This window comes from Xiphias gladius, chromosome 24, assembly GCF_016859285.1.
Source record: "Xiphias gladius isolate SHS-SW01 ecotype Sanya breed wild chromosome 24, ASM1685928v1, whole genome shotgun sequence".
Lineage (NCBI taxonomy): Eukaryota > Metazoa > Chordata > Actinopteri > Istiophoriformes > Xiphiidae > Xiphias > Xiphias gladius.
In genome coordinates, this window is record NC_053423.1 from 12,709,361 (window position 1) to 12,735,749 (window position 26,389).

The window sequence follows — 26,389 nt, forward strand, 5'->3', positions numbered from 1 at the left end:
TGCACTCTCAGTGGCAACACATGGCTTCAAAGGTTTACGGCTGACTCAGGTTGGTTGGAGGTGTGTGTACTGTACGGTCAGCCTGTTTTAGCTGGTAATTAATTGGTAATTGTGACAATAAATTTCAATGGATATATTTTTTAATCAAATCATAATTTCTTTTTTTATTCCTCTGCGCAGGGGACAGCCATGGCAGGATGCATTATGTATTTCAGTTGTCTGTCCATCTGTCCTTCCGATTCTTGTGAACGCAATATCTCAGGAACGCCTTGAGGAGATTTCTTCGGATTTGGCACAAACCTCCACTTGGACCCAAGGATGAACTGATTGGAATGGGAAGACAAAGGTCAAGGTCTCTGTGACCTCACGTCCTTCCGATTCTTGTGAACACGACATATCAGGAACGCCTTGAGGGAGTTTCTTCAAATTTGGCACAAACATCCATTTGGCCTCAAGGATGAACTGATTCAGACTGGGTGTTTAAAGGTCAAAGGTCAAGGCCATTGTGACCTCACAAAACAGGTTTTTGGCCATAACTCAAGAATCTATACGTCAATTACGACAAAATACATTTAATACCTTTTATTAAATTCCTTCGGAGTCTTCACTACATATATTATATGAGTCTGGACAGACGTGGATGTAAACTACAACTTGACTGGTTGGCGGAGGCATAACTGCGTTATTCTAGTTTTGTAGTTTTTTTTCGTTGAGCTTCTCCATGGTCATTCCACGGTCCATCGGCTAACCGGAGAAGCAACCCCAGGGGTACATGTACACCTGGTTGGGAATCTCTGCTTTACAATGTATGAAGCTAACTGGTGCATAACAGTCTTCCCTGGAAGTTTGTTGGTTCTTCCAGATAGATCATTGAACCAGGAAGTTGCAGGACAAACTGTACGCAATCTCCAATATCTGTCTTATCCTTCCTTCCTGGGTTCTTCTATCGTTTGTGGTGTAAGGCTGATGCAAGACAACATACAGTATATCATTTCACTCTGTGACTCAACTGATTACAACCTTAGTGTTTCTAAGAGAGGACATGGGTCTTTATTATAGTTTCCTCACATGTTGAGTGATTGCTGATGAATATATGAATTTGTTTTGTTTTTGAGCTGCATGTTTCTCTTTTTACATTCTGTTTTTCAATTCCTTTTAAATTTATTCTCATTGAAATTTGTTTGTGGAAGTAATTAAGAATATTGATTATACGCAGTCCAATATTTTTTTTGTTTCTCAGCAAAGCAGCTGTCCACTGCTTTATCAACTGACTCAAACCCATATTTTTAAGCAGCTTTTTGAGGTTAGCGCCTAAAATGCATTTCATGCCACAAACATTAGCCCGGTGAGAGACTCGCTGGATGCATTACTAATCGTGCAGAAAGGGAACTGTTGTCTGAGGCCATAAGAATTGGTTTAGTGTCCCAACAAGTGTTCTCTAACTTTGGGCTCTGACATCTAGACCAGCTGGACAAGCAGCTGCCACCTAGCTAATCCCGCCTTGCTGTTCTGGATTCACAGAGAACAGGCAGTGCTGGCGTGTGTTTGTGTGCAACTCATTTCTGTGTCTCTCTCTCAGCTCTTATTTTAATTTTTTACACAGTATGTTGTCATACAGTCATTCACTGGTCAATTAAGGCACTTTTGTTCTTGTCACTGAGCTGCTGTTAAGGCGTCATACACGAAGAGTTTGCCAGATGAAGCCAGCAAACATTTCGGGGATGAGCAACACTAAAGTATTTTTCCAGGGGTCCATTAGGCTTCTGACTGCCTTGTTAGCCACTGTGATGATCTTAGATACTGATAACTAAAGCATATTTATATAACTTGTGGCACTATTCTGTCATCAGCATCTCACTGTGGTGAGCTCAGTTTGAACAGTTACTAATTTTTGATAAATGACGTATTGAAACTGATACAACAATAAAGACACATTGTAATATATTAAAAATATATATATATGTATAAAAAAAATGCAGAGCAGAACATAACTATCAGAGCCGTATCTGCTTGCTGTCACTTTATTAAGGTTTATAGGTAGTGATGTTAAATGTATTACACAGTATCCAGCTTTGGAGATTTTAGAGCTTTTTTTTATCTGAGGTTTTTTATGACCTTTGAAAATGTTTTTTATTTAATTTCTTTTTGTTGACTCCAGCATGCTGCAAGACTAAATAAAGTAATGTACCAAACGTGATATTTACAGTAAGATCGAGCAAAATTGCGATATGTTTTTCACCGATTGCCACCCATCATTATTCTCCAGTCTGCCCTCTGTGATCTTTTCTTTTGAGTTAACCTTCTTCGTCTCACCAGTAATTGCTGACCAGAAACTTCTGCCTCCGGTCATCTTACAAACAGTAAATCTTACAAAAATTAATATAATGAAAAACACTAAGAGAGCAAATTATGAAAGAAAACACGAAAATAATGTGGGTGACAAAAGGATCAACAGATGATAAATAAATAAATAAATAAAATGAATGGGCAGTGTTCCAATCTTTACCAATCTTACAGCAGGTTTTCTGCTCTGCTGTCTGGTAATAATGTAGCTCCTTTTAATCTCGCTGTCGACAGTTCCACTGTAACAACGTCTAACAATAACTTTTTCCACTGGTTAAGAGGAACAGAGTGTGGCGGTTACCATATAAGTGCCAACATTATTCTTTTCAGCAGCACACCATTCCCAACATAAATGTTTTTACTTTGAAGTTAAAGTCAATACATCATCTTTAGTGGAGATATTTTGTTTTTTTTGGACAGCAAGGAATATTTGCTATTTGACAGAGTAATTCACATCATGGATGTAATAATTGTATGTGAGAACTGCACTATGAACTGGATTTGTGATAATGTGATAATAGTTTTGGCAGTTTAAACAGAGATGCTGGACAGCACATTTTTTCAAGTGCATTCGTCAACAGAAAGCGTAAGATATGTTCATGTCTCTCTTGCCTTGAACCTGATTTAATGATGGCACTTTTCAATTCTTGCAGAAGAGTTGAAGTGTCTAAACTAACATGAGAGCATCTCAAACATAAGACACAATTTACTAGAATTTATGTTGTGTTTTATTCTGGAGCAGTTCTCAGACTGAAGTGGCCATTACTTCTGCAGGACAGTCGTTTTCTTTCCCAGCAGAGATGCACAGTCCCATTCTTTTGTTGAAAGAGGTTGGATAATACCCAGTCATTCAATAGTAAAGTACTTGTTTCTACTGTTGATTTTAACATGCTACTTAAAGGATACCGCTGGGACTATTTATTTATTTGTTATTGTCAACAGCCGGGAGTTTTCAGCCCCAAGCCACATCGTTTCTACTTAATGTATAAATCTTTAAAAAAAAAGGTAACAAATATGCGTTCACTTTCTTTTTTTTTTAAAAGAGCTAAATAATTTCCTATAACAGCTGTATTTTTTTTATTTTAAAAAAGATTATCAGATAGAAGTAAAAAATATATTTAGGACTGATCAAAATCCAACATACAGTTTTCATCTTCATCATGCAGGCAAAACTGTGGCTCAATGATGTGTTTTTTCAATGATTTTTGTAGAACAAAGAAAGAGAAATAAACTAGCTCAAGCTCTGGCTACACATACAAAAATTGTCTGAATAATAAATTAACCGCTGGTTTGGGTCTTTTGATGGGATTTGTTGGCAATATGAAAAATTCAGAAAATCACCACACTGTGTTAATGACTAACACTTTCACTGACAACAGGGAATTAAGTGAGTTAATTCGACAAGTGTTGCCTATCATCCAATCAGTGGATATTAGGGTTTTTTTTTACATCAGCAGGCACTCAGCAGACATAAAGCCAAACACAGTAAATGCTGTGTCTGAAGCCTATATTTACCTCATTTTCATTTTTTGAAAATAACAACTTCTAGCACAGATATTTCTAAGATACTTTCATTAAGCTATACAAATTGTTTACCAAAAACATCTAAACTTGGTTTCATTGTTCTGATTCCTGTGCCACTGACCGAATATGGGTCAGCATGCTGTGTTTGTGTTCTGTTACAGATCAACAAATCGTTTCCTGCTTATTTGCAATTTACTTTTTCTCTGTCGTCTAATCACTCAGAGAGTGAACAAAGCGTGTTTTAATGAGTTTTATTTAGTCCATTCGTTTCTTCGCTAAAGAGATTAACATAACCCAAGAGTGTTCCTGTGATAGAAAACTATAAAAGATTAGGTTTGCTCTCTGTTAGGAGAGACAGGGGCGTTTTGCCGACTTGTGTAAGTTGCTGTCTCCTATTATTGATCAATAGTAATCACATTAATATTCAAATCTGTCACTGTGTGCTTTATTCGTGTCTGTGTCCAGAGTGCTTACAGAAATTCCACCACATTCCTATTTCTAATGTGTGTATTTTAAAATGTGTTTACTGACCGTGTGTGTGTGTCTGTGTGTTTCAGTTTTCTGCTGGTGTTTAGCTGCTTGGTGTTGTCCGTGTTCGCCACCATCCCCGACCACAATGAGGTTGCCAACCAAGGCCTCTTCATCCTGGTAATACACACACTGACTGCTTCAGCATCCAGTTTCATATGCTTTCATACACACCATCTCACTTACTGCAGTGTATCCATATGTGCTTGGTTGCGTGTTGTTTTGTTTGCTGGTGGAGGCACAGACAGCCATGTAAGCAGGTGGGAGGATTCAGGTGTTGTTGACTGCGCAGGAAATCACAGACATGATCCACTAATCCTAATAGCCATCCCATAATCTCCCCCCTTCCTCTGTGCTCAAGCTGCTTTAGTGAATAATGGACATTTGCTTTCTCCTTCCCTAACCCGACTTGTCCTCTCTCAACCCCCTCTTCCCCTCTCTCTTCCCACCTTGCTCAGCCTTACGTGTTACTTAATGGTTTGATTGACTTGCACATTCTTTCTGTTCACTCTTTCAATCAATCACCCAGCCATTAGCAGGCAATCAGCCATTAGTGGACTTTACTTACACAAACATTTGCTCTAGCGGCAGATTGGTTCGGTGTACCTAAAACTGCCCGTACGGTCCAAAAACCTGAGAGGAAGAAGAACTAAGAGATAGGGAGAAGACCGACAGAGTGCTGTGTTAAAAGGCTGTGATGTTATGATATAACCTTTCTGATTTTTTGATCTTTTAATTTAACCTTCTATGAGTCAAGTCAACAGATTATGCTAGCCATAAATATCAATATGATGCTTTAGATGAAGTGAATAACTTGGATGCTCTGTTTAGGGGGACACTTTTCTTTTGAGAAATTGGTACACATGCTAAACAGTTCATGCAAAATAGCTAAATGTAGTGATTTTATGGAAAAACTATGAAATGACACTGTCTTTCTGCATGTCACTCTGACTTTTGAAAGAAAAAGAAAAGTTTTCTGTCAAACACTGCTCACTTGACCAGTGCATGTGACTGAACTCTCTCTCGTTGTGTGTGTCTGTGTGCGTGTCTGTGGTTTGTAGGAGTTTGTGATGATTGTGGTGTTTGGGTTGGAGTACTTCATCAGGATCTGGGCGGCGGGCTGTTGCTGCAGATACCGTGGATGGCAGGGACGGCTGAGATTTGCCAGAAAGCCCTTCTGTGTCATAGGTGAGGGTGTGCGAAAACCCACGTCAAAGTGCTGTGTGTGTCCATGTGAAAACTGTGAAATCACCTTATCCTCCTCTCCTCTCTATGTCTCTGTGGACCGAACTCCTTCCCTGTAGACTTCATAGTGTTTGTGGCATCGTTGGCAGTGATCGCTGCAGGTACACAGGGTAACATCTTTGCCACCTCGGCCCTGCGAAGCATGCGCTTCCTGCAGATCTTGCGTATGGTTCGTATGGACCGACGGGGAGGCACCTGGAAACTACTGGGCTCAGTGGTTTACGCGCACAGCAAGGTGAAATGAGTGCCTGCTAAATATAGTCCTGTTCTTACACCTGTTCTACAACAAAACTCACTTTCTCTGATTTATTTTTGAGAATGATTTACATTTATAGAACTTGGTTAGTTGTGCAGACATTGACAATTAAGAGGATACGAGGGCATCGTGGTCATATACAGCATTATGGATTATTATAAGTGCAAGAAAGAGGCCGAGGGCTGTTATTAAAAGGCTGGTAATGATGGTCATGATGGTTACTAATGGGATAAATAACCTAATAACTTTCAATGTTTATGAAGAAGTGTTGCTCATTTTTCATCAGTTGTTAGTATTTATGCTGACTTAAATACCTGACACCCACCGGTCGGCTGCAGAACAAAGTTAGAGGGAAGTGATGAGGATGAATTGAGGCATCAGCTGTCTAAGCAGAACTGTACAGCCAAGTCAAAGCCAAGGTGGAAGCCAAATGTGATGATGAAGGGAATTTAGCCAATAATGATGATAGTGGTACGTTAATGACAGGAGGGATTATGATGATAAAGTTGCTGTTGCTGCTGCTGACAGGCATGATTGATACATCTTCTCTTTCTCACTCTCTCTCAGGAGTTGATTACAGCCTGGTACATAGGTTTCCTGGTCCTGATCTTTGCCTCCTTCCTCGTCTACCTGGCAGAGAAAGACATCAACTCAGACTTCTACACCTATGCAGACTCCCTCTGGTGGGGGACTGTGAGTACTGCGTAACACATGCACGCGCACGCACACACACACACACACACACACACACACACACACACACACACACAGGCTCTTTGTAGCTGTGGAAATAATCCCTTTGTGTGAACAAAATCTTTTCATTTACAAAGAGATGAATAATTTCACAAACCAGAGCGCCACAGACAATACCAACGTTAAAGAGGTCAAGAGTAAGCAGGAGCTGTACATTCAAACAATAGCGACGTAGATTGCAAGTATATTATTGCCCTTTTCGGACTGAGATATAGATCTTATGATGCACAGCGAGAAGACTTGCCAGGTTCAGCTGTAGATGACTGAGCAACGGTCAGTTTTGGTGCATTCCAGATACAGCATTTCATATTCAGTATATTTCTATCCAAAGTGATTGCAGGAGTGATATCAAGGGCAATCTTAAAATATTAATTTTAAGATTTTTATCTTAGTAGCTGTAAAACCAAAAAATAACTTGTTTGTTTTAGGGGAATCAACAGTAACAGACAAGAATTCAGATTATAGACAATTTTCATATCAAGCTAACACTCGATTCGTGGGACTAGAATTACATAAATGACTGGTGTAACTGGATTGTAGAGCCAAGCTAACTCTTTAGTAGGGTGTTGTGTATGTTCTATGAATAACTGTAGCTATAACATTGTGTGTGTGTATTTCTTTACCCTCCAAAGATTACTCTGACTACTATTGGCTATGGTGATAAGACCCCTCGTACCTGGCAAGGACGGCTGCTAGCTGCAGGCTTTGCTCTTCTGGGAGTCTCCTTCTTTGCCCTGCCTGCTGTAAGTCTCATTTGTATTTGCTCACATCTTTGTTAGTGGCTCCTGTCTGCTTGGTCAGAGTTGACTTCAATTGGACCTCTGACCCTCAGGGAATTCTGGGATCAGGCTTTGCCTTGAAGGTCCAAGAGCAGCACCGGCAGAAGCACTTTGAGAAGAGGAGGATGCCTGCTGCCAACCTGATACAGGTAACGGCCCCATTGAGGGTCATTAAGTCTTTATATTATATTATGTTTAATAAATTTAGACTCAAGTGGAGAGCCAGGAAGGAGGCTAACTCTCACTTTGTGTTTCTGTTTTGTGCGCTTGTGGCTTTGTTTAGGCTGCATGGCGTCTCTACTCTACAGATGCCAAACACTCCTATCTTACAGCTACATGGTACTTCTACGACAGCATGTTGCCTTCGTTCAGGTAGGCGCTGCCATCATTCTACATGTTCAGCAGGGAGTGGATTCAACTATCAAAAATCTGTCGTTGCCTTTGGTCATTCTTTTGAAGTGTAATTAATGCAGACAGAGATTTGGGAGTTGCATCACAAAATAGTGAACTGTGAAAACTAGTTTCTGATACTTTGTTTTGCTTCTACTCCATACATTCATATCAGAATGAACAAAAACCGATCACACCTGCTACCTTTTATCCACGAAGAACTCTCTTCAGTTTTCTGCCATGGTGGTTTTAATAAAAAGTGTTGATTTCTCTATTATATTTTAGAATTATTATTTTAAATTAAACTATGGACCAGCCCTTTGAAATGCCTTTGCCACCAATATTCAGTTACATTCTCATTACTTTTGTTCTACGCAGTGGTTTCTTATATTTTGCGTTTATGTATTAATTTGACTAATTTTTATTTGCTTAAAAGGAGGGGAACATGAGATACACAAATAGAAACATGCATCTTTATATTAATGTCAAATCAAAATGTTCACTTTACGGTATCTTAAATTTTCAAGTTTTCAAATATTTTATTCCTCTCACGTATCCCTCTTCTTTTGAGCATTTGGACCATTTTTTTGGCCTTTTTGTGAGTTGTTCATTATCTGTTATTTTTTTGTTCATTTGTCATGTGTTTTTTTGTTTTTTTTGTTTGTTTGTTTATTTGTGCACGTGGGGTGTCAGAGAACTGACGCTACTGTTCAGTCATCTCCAGCGGCAGCGTAACACCAAGAAGGTTCTCCAAAACTCCTACCACACGCTGCTGTCTGGGCTGCGGCCCTACAGTTCCCCCTACCTGTCGGGGGACAGGTACGCACACCGCCACCACTCACAGCCTCACAGTACATCCAGATAGGTGGCCAAAAGTCTGCCTACACTCATGCTCACACACAGCAGGGACATACAGAAGAACACATTCAACAAGGTGTACACACTCAAAAAAATAAATAAATAAATAAAAAAGGCTTACTGCTTCCGGAGCTTTCTGCATGGATGTGTTGTGTGTTTAACAAAATTTCACTAATATCTGATATGAGACCACTGTGTTACAGAACCCCCTGCTTCTCTGCATCTTTGTCTGCTTAGCTCATATTCTTGCCATCTCCACTGTCTCCCACTGTTCACTCACCGGTTTCCTCTTCCTGTCCTCCTCTTTCTTTCCCTTTATTTCCATTGTGTCTTTCCATGCCATCCATCCTCCATCCTTCATCTGTTCTCAGGAAGGCAGACGTTCCACGCAGGTTTGTTCTTCCAGTCATGAGCTGTGCTTGTTGATTTGAGGATATTCGTAATCGGGATGAATTTGCTGCATTAGATTCATAAATTTGTTAGCATAAACCTTTAACAAGCTCCATGGTAATAAAGGGCTGCTTATGTAAATGATATATATCGGACTTATGCATGCAATAGATGAGAGAAGCACATTGGCGTATTTGAATAATACAAGTTTTGCTGGTAGAAATGTCCTGGATTTGAGGAGCTGCTCTCACCATGAGGTTTAATGGGCTGTCTTGATGAATATACTCGGGTGAAACATTGCCCACTACCTTTGCATGATCCTCTCCCCCCCTACTGATCAAACCCACCTCCTCACTCCTCACAGTGTGTCTCCATAATCCAAAACTGCCTCTCACTGGTATATTTTACAGTTTTAGGTAAGGTAACAAGAGCAGGAAAGTAAAGGGCTACTTGGACTATTGAGATGTCACACCTCACCCCTCTACCTCACTCTCTGTCTCTGGTTTTTCCTTTGCTACCTTTTTATCCTCACTGGTTCAACATGTACCCAGATTGTGTCCCACAACTTCTCATCCTCCTTCACCCCCCTCCTTCCACTCCTCTCTTCCCCTCACCCTCTCTCCCTCTGCCTTGTGTGTCTCCCCAGTCAACTTCTTTCTAAAAAGCGGGGTCTCTTCCGGATTCACGCTGGCCGCAAGCAGAGGTATCCATGGCAATGAGCCTGTGCACGGGGCACGCTTAAACGTCATCGATCAATAACACCACTCTTCCTCCTCCTATAATGCGCACATCCCACATACTTTGCATGAAACACTCGAAAATTTGTGGGCTGGTGCAGAGGCTGACTAAAAGTTTAGCTTTATTGTTAACAAAAACAAATCCCTCAGAGTTTGTGAGTTTCAGAAGAAGAATTAGCTCAATTAAGATAACTTGTAGTAGCAGATGCCATGAAATTTATCTTATTTTCAATAATGGACTTTAGTTACCAATTAAAAACATTAAATAGGCACTATACTCTGGTCCACAAATGCTTGAGTGAATCCTTCACAGTGAAGACATGCTGTGTTCTGTTTTACTAAGAGGAAGTTTCTCCAGCTTGGTCTTTATTGTGCGTGCTGGAGAAACGAGGGCTGATTTTGGTTGCTTTGGCTTGAAGGTCATGATAAACCATATGTTGAAAACACGACAAAAGTCCTTGGTCCATGGTTTATGACCGTGACAAGTGAGATACATGTGTTTTCCTTTCATCAAACGTCTATGATGAAACGAGGAAACTCAATAGTCACTCAAAAATAAGCAACGACCTTTCACAAATTGAAATTATTGAAGTCGAAGAAATGGAATCTCCCCGCTCTAGACTTGCTTCATGTTTTCAGTTCAGTTGTTCGGTTCATTTATTGTCTCTTCTTGAAGAGAAGGTTTAAATGATTCAGCATGCTTTTCCATTTTGTGTTAGTCATATGAGCCTTTCTAACAAATCAGTGTTTTTGTGCAGTAAACATAAAAGATTTTTAAGGATGAAAATGCTTCTGTTGGCATGCAATGTTCTTTTAATGGTCCTGAATGCCTCCAGATCATTTACTTCGCCAACAGCATGCAAAGGTCTTTCACTCTATCTTCCCCATTTCCTCCAGTATACCTGAAACATTTCAGCTTGCTCGTATGAAATGCTGTTTCCACTAACATCCCTTAACTATTTAAATTTTAATTCAAATGGCTTGCTATAACACACGCACAACAAAGAGTATATCATCGTAAACATGTAGGAACGACTGGGCTGGAATTGCTCTGTGGTGCATGACGTTTGAAATGCCTTACGGATCTGTGACAGTATGTAAGATGTAAGTGGCTTCTGAGAAGGAGAGGTTTCCAGAGCATGCTATAACAGCAGCTTTAGGACTCAAGCTGTTGGAGAGAATGGCCACCAAATATCTTTTCTCTTGTAAATAGATGATCTCACCTATCAGCCTGCCTTGGGTTGCAGTGAGCGGTATAGAGTACTTAATGAGACACCTTTTGTACAGCTGCGCTTTGAAGCCAATATGTTGATGCTTCTTCACCCTGTTGGAGGGATTAAGGAAGTGTGTCTTGGTCTGATGGTAGGTGGAACATTTGTCAACATCCCAGCACTGCTGCGAGTCTTGAATCAGGCTTCAGGCTAATTTTGATGAATCAGGTGCTAAGATAGGCACATTAAATACGTAAATCCTCAGGGCAGAATTGGTTTTTAGCTATATTGAGTGGTCCCTCTGGTCAAACCGCCTCCATGATAGGTCAGTAAGTCTGTCTTTCGTGGAGACTAAATGTAAATGTCTGTTTGTGTCTCTGTTTTGTCCGTTTGTTGGTGAGTCTCTGTGAGGACTGTTATAAAAATCGGCGTCCATATTTTTTGTGTTACTTCACTTTTACTAACAAACTCTTCTCTAACAAGCTCATGCTGCCCTTCTGCTGCTTCCCTAAACTCCCAGGATAACACAGTTTAGTTTCCCATTAAGGTCAAAGGCATGGACATTGTGATCATTGAGAAAAACTCAGTGCCTTTCATGATCCGAAAAGAAAACTCTGCTTATAGACGTTTGACTATTTTATCTTCACTGTCAGCAGTAAAATGGGCTTCCGGGATCGGATCAGGATGAACAATTCCCGATCATCGCAAACCATTCGAAACAAGGCGTCACCGCTGTCCCCGGGCTCTGGTGTCCGACGCTCTCCCAGCCAGGAGAACGTCCCCGACGCCACCAGCCCGGGGAAGGTCCAAAAGAGCTGGAGTTTTAATGACCGCACACGCTTCCGCACCTCGCTTCGCCTCAAACCACGACCTCCTGCTGATGGTAGTCAACACACACATAAACACTTTTCTTTAATGCTTGCAAGAGTCTTTCCTGCATAATAGTGTCTCTGAATATCTTCCCTCTACCTTGGTCCAGTGGAGGGGGTCGGGGAGGACAGTGTGGAAGACAAACCATATTGTGACGTGGCCATGGATGAGGTAATCCCAGCAGTGAAGACACTTATACGAGCTGTCAGGTGAGTCCTGCCATCAACAATATATTGGTCATACCTATAGTGGAAATCATTTATTCTTATAGAAAAACTGTACAAAAATAGAGGTCCTTGTGACGACAATGGAAAAATTATCTACCATTTCTTTATTCCCTTTTCACTAACAACAAAAACATTTTTTTCTAACTGATCACCAAACAAAGCAAAAAAAAACAAAAAAAAAAGTAGATCATATAAAAGTAATAAAAAGTCATACAATATACAGTGCTTTCTTTATGGAACTAGAACCATTTTTTGGGCGATGGATCCTTTCGACTGGTACTGAAACACAAGAAAACAGTTTCCTCTTCACTTCAACCTTTGCACCACCCCAAATAATACAATATACAAAACATATACGACTGTATGTTTCTGACAAAAAACTTAAAATAAAAAAAAATATGATTTACTTTTCAAAAGGTCTGGTTTGGAAAACTGTAGGGTCCTTCCTAAGCAATTAAATACAACAAAATTTTCAACAAGATATCACTCCTCAAATATGCTCTACCAAACCATAGAGTACCATTAAAGATATAAACTTTATTCAAATGTAAAATAAACCTTTAGCTTTTACCTTCAAGACTTTTTGAGCAGTAAAAGCTTGTGTTTCCAGGTACTAGACAACACATCACAACCTTGAGGTGCAAACTGGAGCTGCTGTGCTACTGGTCAACAATGGAATAAGGTCTCTTTGGTCACACAAGCAACCCATGCGTGCGTATTCAGACGATGGGCACTTCTCATGGTAGTCGCAGCCTGCTTTAATAGGTGAAAATGCTGCTCCTCCATTTAGGTGCTGGCGTGTGCAGATTTGGCTGACGGAGTAGAAATGTCCACTTAGGAGAGGTAACTGAGCCCTCCTGCAGAGGCAGGGTTAGTTCCCCCTGTATGACCTTGTCGCTCAGCAAGCCCAGCTCATTCAGGCTGGTCATGTGTAAGGTGGGGTTATAGGGTTGCCTATTAGAGAGCACACACACAAACACACACTCAGGAATACCGTACGGATGGAAGATCACAGTACAGTACGACTGTGCAGAGACAAACAATATTGTACGGTTTAGACAGAGACAACTGTAATGACAACTGATTAAGAGCATTGATGTTGATTGCTGTCACTGTGTCATCTCTTCCTGTTCTTCATCGACTATTACCTTATGATGTTACTGTAGTATGTCAGTGGCGGATATCCTTACACAGTATGTGCTTAGACACTTTAAATAAAGGGGCAGGTTTTTCTTTAGCCTTTACTAATGAAGAGAAGCAAAATGCTGCACATGTAAACAGGGTAGTAGTACTCATAATCCAAGGACAGTGTGTGTGTCTTGGAAGAAATACTCTGTTGGCAAAACTATACCATGATTATAATAATTAGTTATCAATCATAATTTGTAAAATGCAAAAATAGACAACCTACTGTGTTTAAATGAATAGATATCCCACAGTCTTACCAATGACTTCTTCTATGCAGACACGTAGACATACTTCCCCCCACCATACACACATACAAAATTACACACACTCACAGAATGACAGCGTAGAGTTTTTCACGGATGGTGGCAGAAGAAACTACAATTGCCAGCAAACTCTGGTGTTGGGGCCAGGCTCGTCTCCAGGAGGGTCTGATGAGAGTGGATTATAACGTCTCACTTTTTGGTCCCGTATGTCAACGCCATACCCTGACCGCATTTCTCATGGTAGTGTGACACTGTTTGTGTGGTTCCATATTATCTCTGTGAAGCTTTTGAAGGAGGTGGGAAATGTGTATCTAATATACAATGTATATGGGGGCAACATTAGGGATGTTGAAATTCAACTTACCAGTCGAAATATTCCCAAAATATTTGGGAGGAATCTGAAGTCTCAGAAAAAGCCACATATTTTGTGAGTTTCAAGTCCATCCCTGATTTTATCTGAGCATTCATTTTATTAAAGCTGTAGTGCTTGTTAGCTAGCTACCCTGATTGTAAACACTAAAAAGATAGTATATACTCGATCTATGTACATGAATTTGTGTTGTGTTTATTATATATTCTTCGGTCTTACACATTCGAAACAGTGTTGATTTTCATGCCGTATGTTACCCCATTTTTAACCAAATATAGTGTTGAAACCATGTATAATCTTGAATGGTCCAATACAATTTAGTCAATCGTGTAACATCATTAGGATTAGTTTTTTACATTCTGTATCTTAAGCTGCAGCCGCCCCTGTGTTTCAGGCAGTCGGGCGGGTTGTCCATTAATCACAGGGTTGGGGGTTTGATCCCCAGCTCCTGCCGTCCACATGTTGAAGTATCCTTGACCAAGACACTGAACCCCAAGTTGCTCCTAAAGGTTAGGCAATTTCCTTGCATAGTGGCTCTGCTGCTATCAGTGTGTGCTTGGGTGATTGAGAGGCAAATTGTAAAGCTCTTTGGGTAAAAGCATATAAATATAAATGAATTCCCGTTGGGCAGAATTTTTATAAATGAGCACTTTGCCACTGTTAGTAACACAAGTCAGCTGTCTATTATTGTTTGATATTGGACACTGTATATTACAGGGTATTATATGATCGCTCCTCGGGTTTGCAATTGACTCAGCAGATAGCTCTGACCTCAGCTGCTCTGTGCTGCACACAGTAGAAGAGAGGGAGTTCCTATAAATAGCGTAGGTGTGTAAACAGCAGGTGTTTCACTGTGTTAACACACACACCCACCCATGGAGCGAGGGTGTGTTCACCCACAACAGACATTGATTTTCACGACTAATGTCTGTGAAACACAGAATTTTTGCAGCAGGCCTCTAGTGCTGAGACTTCACCTTAGGAAGATTCATATGGTTTATCAGTGCTTGGCTGCCTGAATAGATGTATATGGTGTTGTGTTTATGTACGGAGGGATAGGTATAAGGAGCAAGAGGAGAAGAAGAAGAGGAGGAAGAGGATGGGACAAGAAGGCCTGACTTTTTTTGTGCTATCTCGACTCTTCCCATGCACGAATCCAATACTGCACAACACACAAAATTTTTGCACATTTGCAGTATCGGATGAAGTCCCTGCTTTATTAAATAAATAGGTTGGACAGGCTTACTATTTGTAACCATTTGGTCTTTTGTCATAGTCATCAGTTTTTGTAGTCTTTCAGCTGTAATATTTTTAAACTCGTATAATGTTCACGCAGTCTATTTCTCTGTAGGAATGATTGAATGCACATACTGTAGCGTCTGTGTTAAATTTTGTTCACTTAGCAGGTAATTAATCTTATCCGGCGAAGAATCAGACCTACCCCTACAGTGGCTCACCCTACTTGGCCCACCCAGGATGCGTGTCAGCATAACAGTCATTTTCAAGTCACAGATAAAACCTTGCCATTGGAGACTATCAGGGATCAACCTTTGCTGAATTGCACCTTTGCTCTAGCTCTGCAAGCATTTTTGGGGCACAGATGACACTTCCTGTCCCTCCAGTCATCGCGTCGTGTTTTTAGGTCTCAACTTCCTGACATTAGGGAGATATAATATCTTTCAGTGAGCAGTGCCAGCTGTACTGTACCATTTCCAGTGAGTGTTGCACCGTAGCTGGAAGTTTTCGGGGGGGGGGCACACTCAGACCTGACCTCGTATTATGAAAGCCATTCCATTGACCAAGAAAGAGAGTCAGCATTTTAAAGAAACCCATGGAGGATCCTATTCAAAAGCCCCCCTTCCTCCCCCCCAAACACTCCTCTGTTTCCCTTGCCTTTTCTTTTACCTGCACCTGAGACTCACCCTAGCAAAAAAAAAATCTGCATCTACCTGCAAAATAAGAAAAGACCACCTGCAAAAATACCCCAAATGCAGAAGTCATCAAGAAACGAGTGCTGCGTGAGGTGGAAGACTGCGCTGACGGCTGCTACAGCACCAGCTGTTGACCACCACTCCTCCTCCTCTCGCCCCTCCTTTCCTTCGCTCGCACCCTTTCCTCTTTTTTGTTGCAGCACTGGTCACTACACAAAACTGTGCTGTATGTGGCTGTGGTAAATTCAAGCGCTGCAGGCCTACACAAAGTTTAGACTGGTTGTTTCGGAAAATGACCCCTTCACAAATTTCAGTTTTCACTTGCTTCTGTTTAGCTCATATGTGTGGTTGTGTTACTGTAGTGTATACACACTCTCTGACTGAGAGTGTGTAGATATACCCATGCATGCATTTGTAGCATTATATTTTTGTCTTTGTGCATGTTTGTGGTTGTGTCCACAGATATGTGTGTCTGCGGTTTTTTTTTTGTGACGTTTTCTCAAAACAGCTGAGCGTTTCTGATCTTCCACTTCCCAGACCTTTGATGTGATTTCTTTTCTTCCTCCTGTGAAAGCAAGTGGAAGTATTATAGTGGACTTAGTCATCTGGGTGTGAGAGATAAGATTTTCTCATAAAAGAATAATAATTAAAAAAATAACCCTCCTTCCTTGCCCTCCCTCCCCTCCTCACTCCGTCTTCTCTCCCTGCTTGACTTGTAGTGCCATCCATCACAGGATGAGATGACAGCTTGAGTGTTTATATTTTGTCTCGCTTACATTTGGTGTTTCCAGGCCCTCTGTGGAGCCAGCATCTCTGAGCTCCCTATTGCGTAAGTGATAAGAAAGGAATTGAATGACCCACCAAATACAGAAAGCCAGGCACTTGCACGCATGCACACACACACACACACACACACACACACACACACACACACACACACACACACACACACACACACTTAAACTGTCCTCGGCTCCTTTCCCACTATTTCTTGCACATTCTCCACTCCCTCCAACATGACGTCCAACCAGACCAACTCTGGCAGAGGATGTTGTCAGTGATGTGTTCGGCGGATACAGGTAGTGCTGGGTCAACATTCCTCGGTGTGATTCCCCCGCAGTTGGAATTGTGTGGTGATGATGAGCTGTGTGCATTGGGAGCAGCTGTTGTCTACTAGTGGCTCCAACATGGCTGTCACACTGAAAAAAGAGCAGAAACAGGGCGAAGCTCTGATAGAGGTGTATGTGTATTATTCCTCTCTGTGGGCTTGTGCTAATTGCTGAAACAGCACGTACTGATAAGCAAATGTCTCTGGAAGATGTTGTCATAATCACAATATATACACATGGCTTAGTTGAGGGGTTGCTCTGCTCTCATTATGTGGCTGTTTGTGAATGATAAGGTCACTCTGACTGTAATTAATCTTGTTATCCTCATGCTTGGCCCCATCGTTTGATAGCCGTCCTGCACAATCGGCACCCATAGGAGTGATAACAGCCTGGGTTGTTTGTTTTTGACACGTGTAGGATCTTAAAGTTCCTTGTGGCCAAGAGGAAATTTAAGGAGACGCTGCGTCCGTATGATGTGAAGGACGTCATAGAGCAGTACTCCGCTGGACACCTGGACATGCTCGGCCGCATCAAGAGTCTGCAGATGCGGTAGGTTTCACGTATTTAATTCCTACTGGTTTGTTGCTTCATAACTGAATGAGGTAAATAAAGTCTCTAATTCTATGTTTGGGCTGGAGGTAGGGGTTCCTTTGCGTGATTGTGCCATGATTCATTTTTGCTTGTTGTACTTCCGCTTCTTTGAAAGATATAATTCAATTGTTTACTTTCTTGCCATGTCATGTCTGCACTGTTAATATGAAGCAGCAGCTGGTTAGCTGGGCTTAGTATAGAAAACTGGAAGCCGGGGGGAAACAGTTAGTGTGGCTCTTCTCATCTAAGTCTTGACAAGAAAGCGAATAAGCGGTCTCATTCGCTGAATAAAAAAAAATGCCAAGCCATTACTTTAAACTCATGCATAATCGTTATAAAAACTTTGAAAATATATTGTAGTCTCCATTATATTTACTATAACTGGTTGTGTTTGTGTAAAAGGGTGGACCAGATAATTGGTCGAGGAACTATTCAGCCTGACAAGAAAGCACGCCCTGAGAAAGGAGAGAAGACGCCACCAGAACTGGACCCACTGGATGAGCTAAGCATGATGGGACGTGTAGTCAAGGTGGAGAAACAGGTAACAGAAGGGTACTTTGATTTATAAAGCATTTGTGGCAATTTTTTTTTCTGTGTCATCATATCAATCAGTCAAAAAAATCTCAGCGGATTGCTTTTACTCATTCTCGTGGATCCAAAAAAGTAAAAAAGGTGCAATAAAAACTACAGGAAGTGCAATAAACTGTGGGCAGGAAATTATTTAATTTAGAATTTAGGAGCTGCATTCCCTGTTCCACTTAGTCAGTGGATTTTCTTTCATCAGTCTGTCTTTTTTACAGCTCCCAGGAGGCTTTGACAGTTAAAGGCTGGGATATCTTTTTAGAGTGCTAAGAAATAATAATGCATTGTGTTACAAGACATCACATTAATGCATTAAGCCCCAGTGTCATCGTCCATCTTATCACAAAGGGTGATGAAAGAAACTCCCTGCAGAAAAACCCTGAGTAACCTGCAGATGCTAGTGACAGCCAGCCAGGATTTGGCAATTTTAAGTGTGAAAAAAACTTGCCATTTGTGTATGTTTTCCTAGGTACAGTCCATAGAGAACAAGTTAGACCTCCTGCTCAATTTCTACTCCCAGTGCCTAAAGAAAGGCTCATCCCACTTTACCCTGTCCTCCCTGCTGGATCCCGACCTGACATCTGACTACCACAGCCCCACAGACCAAAGAGACCTCTTCCCCTCCGCTAACACGCTCAACATCTCCCAGTCTGAAAATGGCAACTTTGAATGACCGTGAGCTGAACAGTCTGGGGGCTGTTTGAACACAGACACAAACCATTTACAATACGTCTTCCTTCGGCTGAGTTCTCACTCCAAGTGGCCCAAACTACATGTCCTCACTTCCCTTCATTTCATTTCTGTCTGCAATGATTTGTAAACACCCCCCACACACACACACACACACCCCACCCCCATCTGCATTCTCATCCATTTTTCTTTAAGTGAATGTTTTTCCACAACTGATGCAGACAAAGGCCACCAGATGGCTCCACCTGACAAGGAGCCTCAGTTCAAACTGCTCACGGGACACCTACCCCCAACTCACTAGATGAGGATGGAGAAATAGGGAAGGCACATGAACAACTATTACTTAACTACTGAACCACTTTCACCCACTCACCTCATGCTTTATATCTATGCCTACTTTGAAACTTCGACTGTAGATAATCCGACTTTGAGATTTGAAGTTTTGTAAATCTCTGGAAAAATCTGACACTGACTCATTTGACAGTGCTGCAAGTGCCATGCCAGTCATTTGTTCAGTACCTTAGGATGGCATCATAATTCTTGATACTGTGATGAATACAATGGGTACCACCTGCAAATTTTGCATTCACACCACCTGAAAAACAAATAAATTAATAGAGGGGGTGTCGACACTGCTCCCTTGGACTTGGACGGGCAGACTGGGCAGAGAGCCACCTCGCCAAAGCACCAAACCTCCACGGTACACCTTCCCACCCAAGCAAGGGAGATTTAAATGTGTAAATCCTGCTTTAATCGCCCAGACTTGTCACATGAAAACAGAGCTGGAAGAATGTGTTGGAGTGACTGATGTGTACTGTACATTGTTGTTTGTTTTGATCTCCATTCCTTCTCTCAGAAGTTCTGTCTCCAACAAGCCCACTTGCAAAAAACGAGACATTATGCCCTGTTTGGCTGGCATTCAAGTGAGGAATGTTCCCACTTATTTAGGATTTACTGGAGCAAAAATGTGTTTTCACAGGTATAAAATCCCTCCTTTGCAATGTTTGAAAGACTGTTGTACCTGTTTGAGTACTCCAATAACCTGAATTTATGTTTTTAACATGCCCTTTAAAACTGTCTGTCTTGCAGCCCACCCTCCAAACATATGCATGTTCCTCAGATGAGTCCTGTAGATAAAACCTCACTGATCCCCAGTCAGAATTTAGACATTTATGTCCGATTTCTCTGCACTGCTCAGTCGCAACTCACATCAAGGCTCAGGTCAGCTTTACCATGTCAGCTGGTTCAGGCAGTCAGTAATACTTCACAACCTTTCTTACACGGGGATGGTTCTCACGTCTACGGTCGTCGGATTCTACTTGCACCTGCACAAACTTTTTGGCCAGTTTGGTGCAGTTCTAAACAACCAACAACCTGTAAGGCGTCCAGCTCTAACGCATGACTTCCAGGCCATTATCCTCATGAATGCAAGTGTCTTAGGACATGGTTCCAGCCTTATAGCTTTGCTACAAACAGACAGTTTGCAGGGTTGGGCTCCAGTCATCACTTATAGGTGTTACTGACTGTCATTGCCAGTCCACTTTACTCTCTTCTGTGTTTTCTGTTTTCTCTCTTGGAGATGTTTGATGCACAGTAAGTGCTCTGTGCTTGTGGAAAAAACTGGAGAGTGCACAAAGGCACACACACATACATGAAATGAAGTCAGTTTCTTTACTTAAATACTTTGGCACTTGATAAATATAACACATGTTTTTGTCATGTATAACTTTATCATTTTGTTTTGATTTCTTGACTGTAATTATGTTCATGCACTCGATTTTGTGTAACCTATTACATCAAATTTCAATGTTTTTTTAAAATGATTTTTTTTGGTTGTTAAAGTGAATGTAGGGTTTAAATTAATATATTTAATTTACTTGGATATGATCTTTAAATAAATGTAGCATTTTTGTCGAGTTAAATCATGGATGACACAATTGTAACTCCACACAGCTGATCAGGTTCACACACGCACACGACTCGCAGAGCTCTTATGTATGTTTTTTAAATGTCATCAGATAATTGCTGCCAGCTTCAGCTAGGAAAACATTCACCATACTGTGTTTGGCCAGTGAAAACAGTCTTCTGTCCCTACAAGTGATTCATTTATTTGATTCAGTCAAGCCAGTTGACTCAGGTGCTCCACTTCTCCATTCAAGCCAAGCCTAGACTTCAAACAGTGAATGTATTTCATTGCTCAGTCTATTTAGATCTATTTATTTTAGATCTGATGCTCATGCTGCCATGAGGAATAAAACCGAACATCAGAGCTTGCTGCTGTTATCATAAAATCTTTGCATTCATTTCATAGAGAAATGCTAGGTAGCTTTATTCTTTGGCCTAAATTATAACAGAGATGCCTCGTTATTAGAGGCATTATTACACTGAACAGTACTGTCACTTCTTTGACACCTGGAATGTTGAGCTTCATGAAAATGTATGTGTCCACTGTATTGCATGTCGTTGTTAGTGGTGGCCCCAGTATTAGAAAAAAAAAAAAATGAAGGATGTCTTCTGTAAAGTGTTGAGTACAGACATGAAAGGAAATGACCTGTGCCTTCTATGTCCTCGCTCTGTAACTGATATGGTGCGGCTCTCTTCCTCAAACTTACATATAAATGCTGCTTTGAAGACGACAGTGTTTCATAGAAATATCACATGAGAATAGCCATGCTCTTTTTTCAAAATGTTGATCTAACTAAAGAAACACAATCGAAATGGTTATGAAACATAGTTTTTAGGGGTGTTACTCTTTTATGATTGTCGCAACCTTTGATATTTTCTGAGAATATTACTGTATATGTAGCATATCATTGTAACCTCCTCACGTCACGCCCGTACTGTGTTTTAACACCTGAGAGATCTGGAGGCTGGAGGGCATGGGCATTTATATCACCACAGGAAACTCTGCAGGCATGTCTCTTTTCGTAAGCATGTCACATACTGTAGATCAGAATGGCTTCCACACAACTACCTCTGAGGCCACTAGGGGGCACTAGTCTAGGAAACCAAGTGTGAGAAACACACTGTTTGTTTAACTGACCGAATGCTATGCATGACTCAATCTGCACGTTCTCTTTTCTCTTTTCACTCTGTTCTTCTTCACGACATCCTTACCGTCCGTCGTTCGCTGACTTGCTGCCATTTGACATTCCAGCTCGTTACCCTTTAACTTCTCCCTTAGGTGTTGGAACTGTTGTTGAAACACAAACTGATCAAAGCAATAAGCAAAATACTAACCTAACAAAGTCTTCCAATTCCAATTTTTTTAGCTACTGGGTGATGACACGGCGCTTATCTTATTTTCTAATCTAATGCACACCACTACAAAATGTGTATCTGCTGAGGATAAAATTAGCTCACTTGACTAACTTATTAATTTATTTGTTTCAATAAAGCTCTTTGGACTGTATGTTGACTTTTCTCTTTTCTTTAAATTGGACTACTCCAAATAATACTGTGTAATGTTTACAGAATAACGAGTTTGATTGCAGGGTTCAGGTTTACTTAAAAATCGATGAACGTACTCATGGAAGTGATGTTTTAAAAATCGTAAAAAGAGTAGACAGGTAAGGTACATAATTTTTCAAGAATGTGGCATAATTAGGAGATGTCACGATTATATCTCATTTTCAACTCTTTGATTGCCTTGTTGAGTTTACTAACATTTAGGTAGATGCTACCTTAGTGGACAATGGGAACATTACACATAAAGGCAGACGTGGAGATGTTTTTTAAGGCTGGATAAAAACATTTTATTGACACACTGTAATAGAACAGGATAATTATTCTTTCTCCTTTGTCAGTTCATCTGGGAATCCTCCATTTTGTATCCTGGTCCTGCCTTCTGGTTTGCTCTGCATTTGACTAATTTTGCTCGAATTTCTCAACATTTAAAGGGGAAAGTTAACTGACAGCAGAGCGAACTATTTCATGAAGCTTAAGCTCCCACTCTGAGCTCATGTGTTTGTATATACACTGTCAGCTTGTCCAGCAGGTGACTGACAGGTTCAAATCAGGCGACAAAGGGCATCTCTTCACTGTCACAATGTGAACTTTCCAACACCGTAGAAGTGGTAGAACAAAGTCACATGTCGTTTGAAGGGGTCAACAATCAAATAGGCAAACGTCTGCTCCTCCTCTCGTCTCCCGGGGTAACATCGCCCTGACTCATCCTGCAAAGGATAAATCATAGTGTTTGTTGAAGTTCTGGGAAACAACAGTTATGGCTCTCGCCTATCCGAAGAAAAAACTGTGTACTGATTGCAGATTAATGGTCGTAAGAGTTAACCTGAAAAATGCCTCTTGAAGTTAAATTTATTATGTAATGTCTTCAAACAGAGCAGTGCAGTCATGATTATTCACATTCCCGCTATGGTACACTGCTCCTGTGTGCTGTTTAGCCAATTAGAGGTCAGATCCAAATAAAATATGTTTGCATGACTGTAGTTATACAAGAACAAAGCATTTAGTTGGATGCACTTATACTTCCTTAGTGTTATAAAAGATTTATGACAGACATATAGTCTTCTTTCATATGTTCTGCTGAAACAAACACTGATAACTTACATAGGCGCTGACTTTGAGCACGGTGGAGACAACGCTGATCTTCTTTGTGTCTGGATCCTTCTGAACACTACAGAATAAAGCATAATATTAGAAGTTCAGCATTATGAATTACACGGGCAATTTACCTGTGTATATATGGAGATGTAGGGAAACCTGATTCGACTATGTTTTTGGACAATATGGTCTCAAGCATGGCCAGATTCTACTCACCTGATCAGATCTTTGTACACATGCTTTGTGGTTTTGATGTAGGGATCAATGGTGTCTTCATACTGACAGAGCTCTCCTCCCAGACACAGGTGCTTGAAGAGGAGAAACAGAAACTCTCCTCGCTCCTCTCTCCCAACCACGTAGTAGTGCTCACTGTCCTCTTCCTGCAGCATCTGGAGGAACAGAGGAAGACGTGCATGTCAAAAATGATAGATACGGACGAGACAGACAGATGGATGAAGACGGAGAGAGAGTCACCTGTCTGAGTTCATCATAGTCGGGGTAGACATCATGAAAGCATTTAGACACATGTCCAGAGGGCCTCAGGATGCCGCAAGAGTAGATTGGGTCAAACAGCTCCATGGAGACTTTAGTGCATGGCACCACCTCCACATCTACAGACACCACTGGCTTGTCTACAACACACACACACACACACACAAACACACACAAAAAGTCAAAAACATTCCACGGAGATCTGACTGCAAATACTCTCCAGCAGATGAGATCAATTTCCTATGATCAGCGATGAAAGGCTTTTTGGCAGATGTTACATACCAAGAGGCACCCAGACTCCAACCTTCATCTTTTTCAGACTGGATACCACGTCAGGGTCTTTGAAGAAACACTGCATATACAGAGAGACAAGAGCAATCAAATATGATTAAACACATGGAATACATTCTTATTGAATCAGACAACCTGTAATTTTTTTTTTTTTCATTACACTTATGAGCTCAGTCTATTTCAGCATCACATCAGTGTGGTTTTGCAGGACTGAAAATGATCAAATCTGTTTTGGGCCTCAGAGACAACCCAATTTAGTGATGCAACTGTTTTCCTTACTGATTAATCTGTCTTTCATTTTCTTGATTAATCTATTATTTGTTTAGTTTATGAAATGTTGACAAGTAGTGAAACATGCCTATTCAAATGTCCCAAAGCCATAAAGCGACATCTTAAAATTGCTCGATATGTCTGTCCATCAGTCCAAAACTCAGATATTTCGTAAAAACAAAGAAAAGGAGCAAATTCTCATTCTGAGAAACTAAACCCTGCAAATGCCTGACACTTTTGGTTGAAAATGACAGATCGATATCTAAATAGTTGTTGATTAAGTTTCTTTCACTCCACTAATCAATTAATCGACTAACTGTCGCAGCTGTACATCAATTACAATAAGAAAGAGAATGATTAAGGATCATTTTCAATTATTATTATTATTATTAGTCAGTGCTTATACACCGGCATAATTTCAGACTGAGTAGTACCCTAACTTAATATGGTGGGTCTTACCAGTGCAAACGTTTCACTGTTGTAAGGGTAAAAGCTCTGGTCAAAGCTGTAGGACTGAGCTGAAATCCTCCCCAGCATGGACCTGAAACGAACACACACGTCCATTATAAATCCATGTACAGCTAGGATCTACACTAAAGAGGAAGGAGATAACTAGTAAAAAGAATTTATGTAACTTTTCTGGTTAGCTTAATTTCTTCACCATTTCATTAACAGTGCTAGAGTGTCTTTGTCCTGTAGGAAAGATGACTTCTTAGGGAGAAGAGGAGTAAAAGAAAAGGTTTGCTCAAACGCGGATTTCTCTCCTGCCATTGTACTCCTTTAATTTTATTGTTATCCTGTAAACGCCGAGGACTCGCTCGTGTTCACAAACAAGCAGCAGTTTTGTAGGCGTTCACGGACCAATCGGCGACAGGTGTGCTGACTAACAGCCAATGAGCGTCCGGTTTTGTTACTTTGTTCCGGTTGCAAGAAAATGACAACAAAGTGAGCAGTCTTACTTTTTTTTGTTTTACCATCTCAGAGTCTCGTAGTGTTGCCTTGACAACGGACGCTGGTAACTTCCCGCTCGTGACTAGAACATTCTCTCGCAAACAGCTAACGCTGGCACCAACATCGACTTCTTTTCATTTCTCATTTTTCTCTTCAGTTTTTCATTTTTCCTCTTCATGTTACTTCATTATTTTCGTCCGCTTGTCCTCAACAGCTGCTTCAACTGTGTCTTTATTTAACTCCTGATTAAATGCATCGAATTCATTACACCAATCAGCGCAAGTAAGCGTTCACCGGCGATAGGCGAGCCTGTTACAGCCACCAGAGAGCGACCTTCTCCCGCTTTAGAAACGCACTCCTTGTGCTGGATGTCAGATGTTTTTTTTGGTTTTGCTTTTCATCTTTATCCATATTTCCACCTCAGTGCTCATACATCACCATCTCCATTGTGATCCCTTTCATCCCTTGGCCACCCTTTTTTCTCATTCTTTCTTCTGTTTCATAGAGGATGTAAACAGGTAACTGTTAAATATCCTGTGTGTTTTTGAGGATAATACGTTTTTTTTTTCTTTTTTCTGTTAGCACAGTAAATCAAATTTGAGCCAAGAAAATGCATTGAGCTCGACAGGTCATCCTTGGCCTGGAAAGCCCTGGAAAGAACTTTTGGCATTTACAAACAATCTCAGCTCAAGGGCCACATACTTTCTTGTATTGGATGATGCAGACCATGTGACTCGGTGGAAAGCAGACCGAACTCAAACAAATCTGCGGTTGATCTACAAAATGAGAAAAAAAATGCCTAAGTTATTGGATGTTTCTCATATTGCCTCAGCTGGCTAAATGTTGTAAATTTTGTTCAATCGGGCAGGAACAGCTGAGCATCAGAAACAAAAAGGGCAAGGCCCCTTTAGCCATCAACCTTACATTTATAGATCATTGCTTTTTACATCACATCCAAAGGGCACTACCTCTTCCGAAGCTCCTTAC

At 40.9% G+C, this 26,389-nt stretch overlaps 2 protein-coding genes across 2 annotated transcripts in view; one reads left to right on the forward strand and one right to left on the reverse strand.

Moving 5' to 3' along the window:
• LOC120786441 (potassium voltage-gated channel subfamily KQT member 4) overlaps nt 1–18,932 on the forward strand; it is a 43,887-nt gene extending 24,955 nt beyond the window's left edge. Inside the window, exons 2-15 of the mRNA XM_040121887.1 lie at nt 4,425–4,515; nt 5,457–5,583; nt 5,700–5,875; nt 6,464–6,589; nt 7,282–7,392; nt 7,482–7,577; nt 7,712–7,800; nt 8,512–8,637; nt 9,713–9,769; nt 11,668–11,897; nt 11,994–12,093; nt 17,390–17,521; nt 17,966–18,104; nt 18,615–18,932. Coding sequence (XP_039977821.1) covers nt 4,425–4,515; nt 5,457–5,583; nt 5,700–5,875; nt 6,464–6,589; nt 7,282–7,392; nt 7,482–7,577; nt 7,712–7,800; nt 8,512–8,637; nt 9,713–9,769; nt 11,668–11,897; nt 11,994–12,093; nt 17,390–17,521; nt 17,966–18,104; nt 18,615–18,818 — 1,804 coding nt within the window. The 3' untranslated portion in view covers nt 18,819–18,932. The remainder of the gene's footprint in view (nt 1–4,424; nt 4,516–5,456; nt 5,584–5,699; nt 5,876–6,463; nt 6,590–7,281; nt 7,393–7,481; nt 7,578–7,711; nt 7,801–8,511; nt 8,638–9,712; nt 9,770–11,667; nt 11,898–11,993; nt 12,094–17,389; nt 17,522–17,965; nt 18,105–18,614) is intronic.
• A 3,659-nt stretch (nt 18,933–22,591) lies between these two features.
• On the reverse strand, nt 22,592–25,243 carry cfap300 (cilia and flagella associated protein 300). The gene is made up of 7 exons (XM_040122257.1): nt 25,113–25,243; nt 24,911–24,992; nt 24,173–24,242; nt 23,873–24,030; nt 23,615–23,787; nt 23,405–23,471; nt 22,592–23,010 (listed from the first exon to the last, which is right to left on the reverse strand). The coding sequence occupies exons 1-7, from the start codon at nt 25,220–25,222 to the stop codon at nt 22,879–22,881; spliced, it is 792 nt and encodes a 263-aa protein (XP_039978191.1). The 5' UTR covers nt 25,223–25,243; the 3' UTR covers nt 22,592–22,878.
• Between the last annotated feature and the right edge of the window lie 1,146 nt (nt 25,244–26,389).

Excerpts from the sequence above, each read along its gene's own strand:
- cfap300 (XM_040122257.1), bottom strand. The coding sequence starts at position 25,222 with ATGGCAGGAGAGAAATCCGCGTTTGAGCAAACCTTTTCTTTTACTCCT. Across the intron at positions 24,243-24,910 it reads ACAGTGAAACGTTTGCACTG|TGTTTCTTCAAAGACCCTGA; the intron begins GTAAGACCCACC and ends CTGTATATGCAG. Across the intron at positions 23,788-23,872 it reads ACTATGATGAACTCAGACAG|ATGCTGCAGGAAGAGGACAG; the intron begins GTGACTCTCTCT and ends CTGTTCCTCCAG.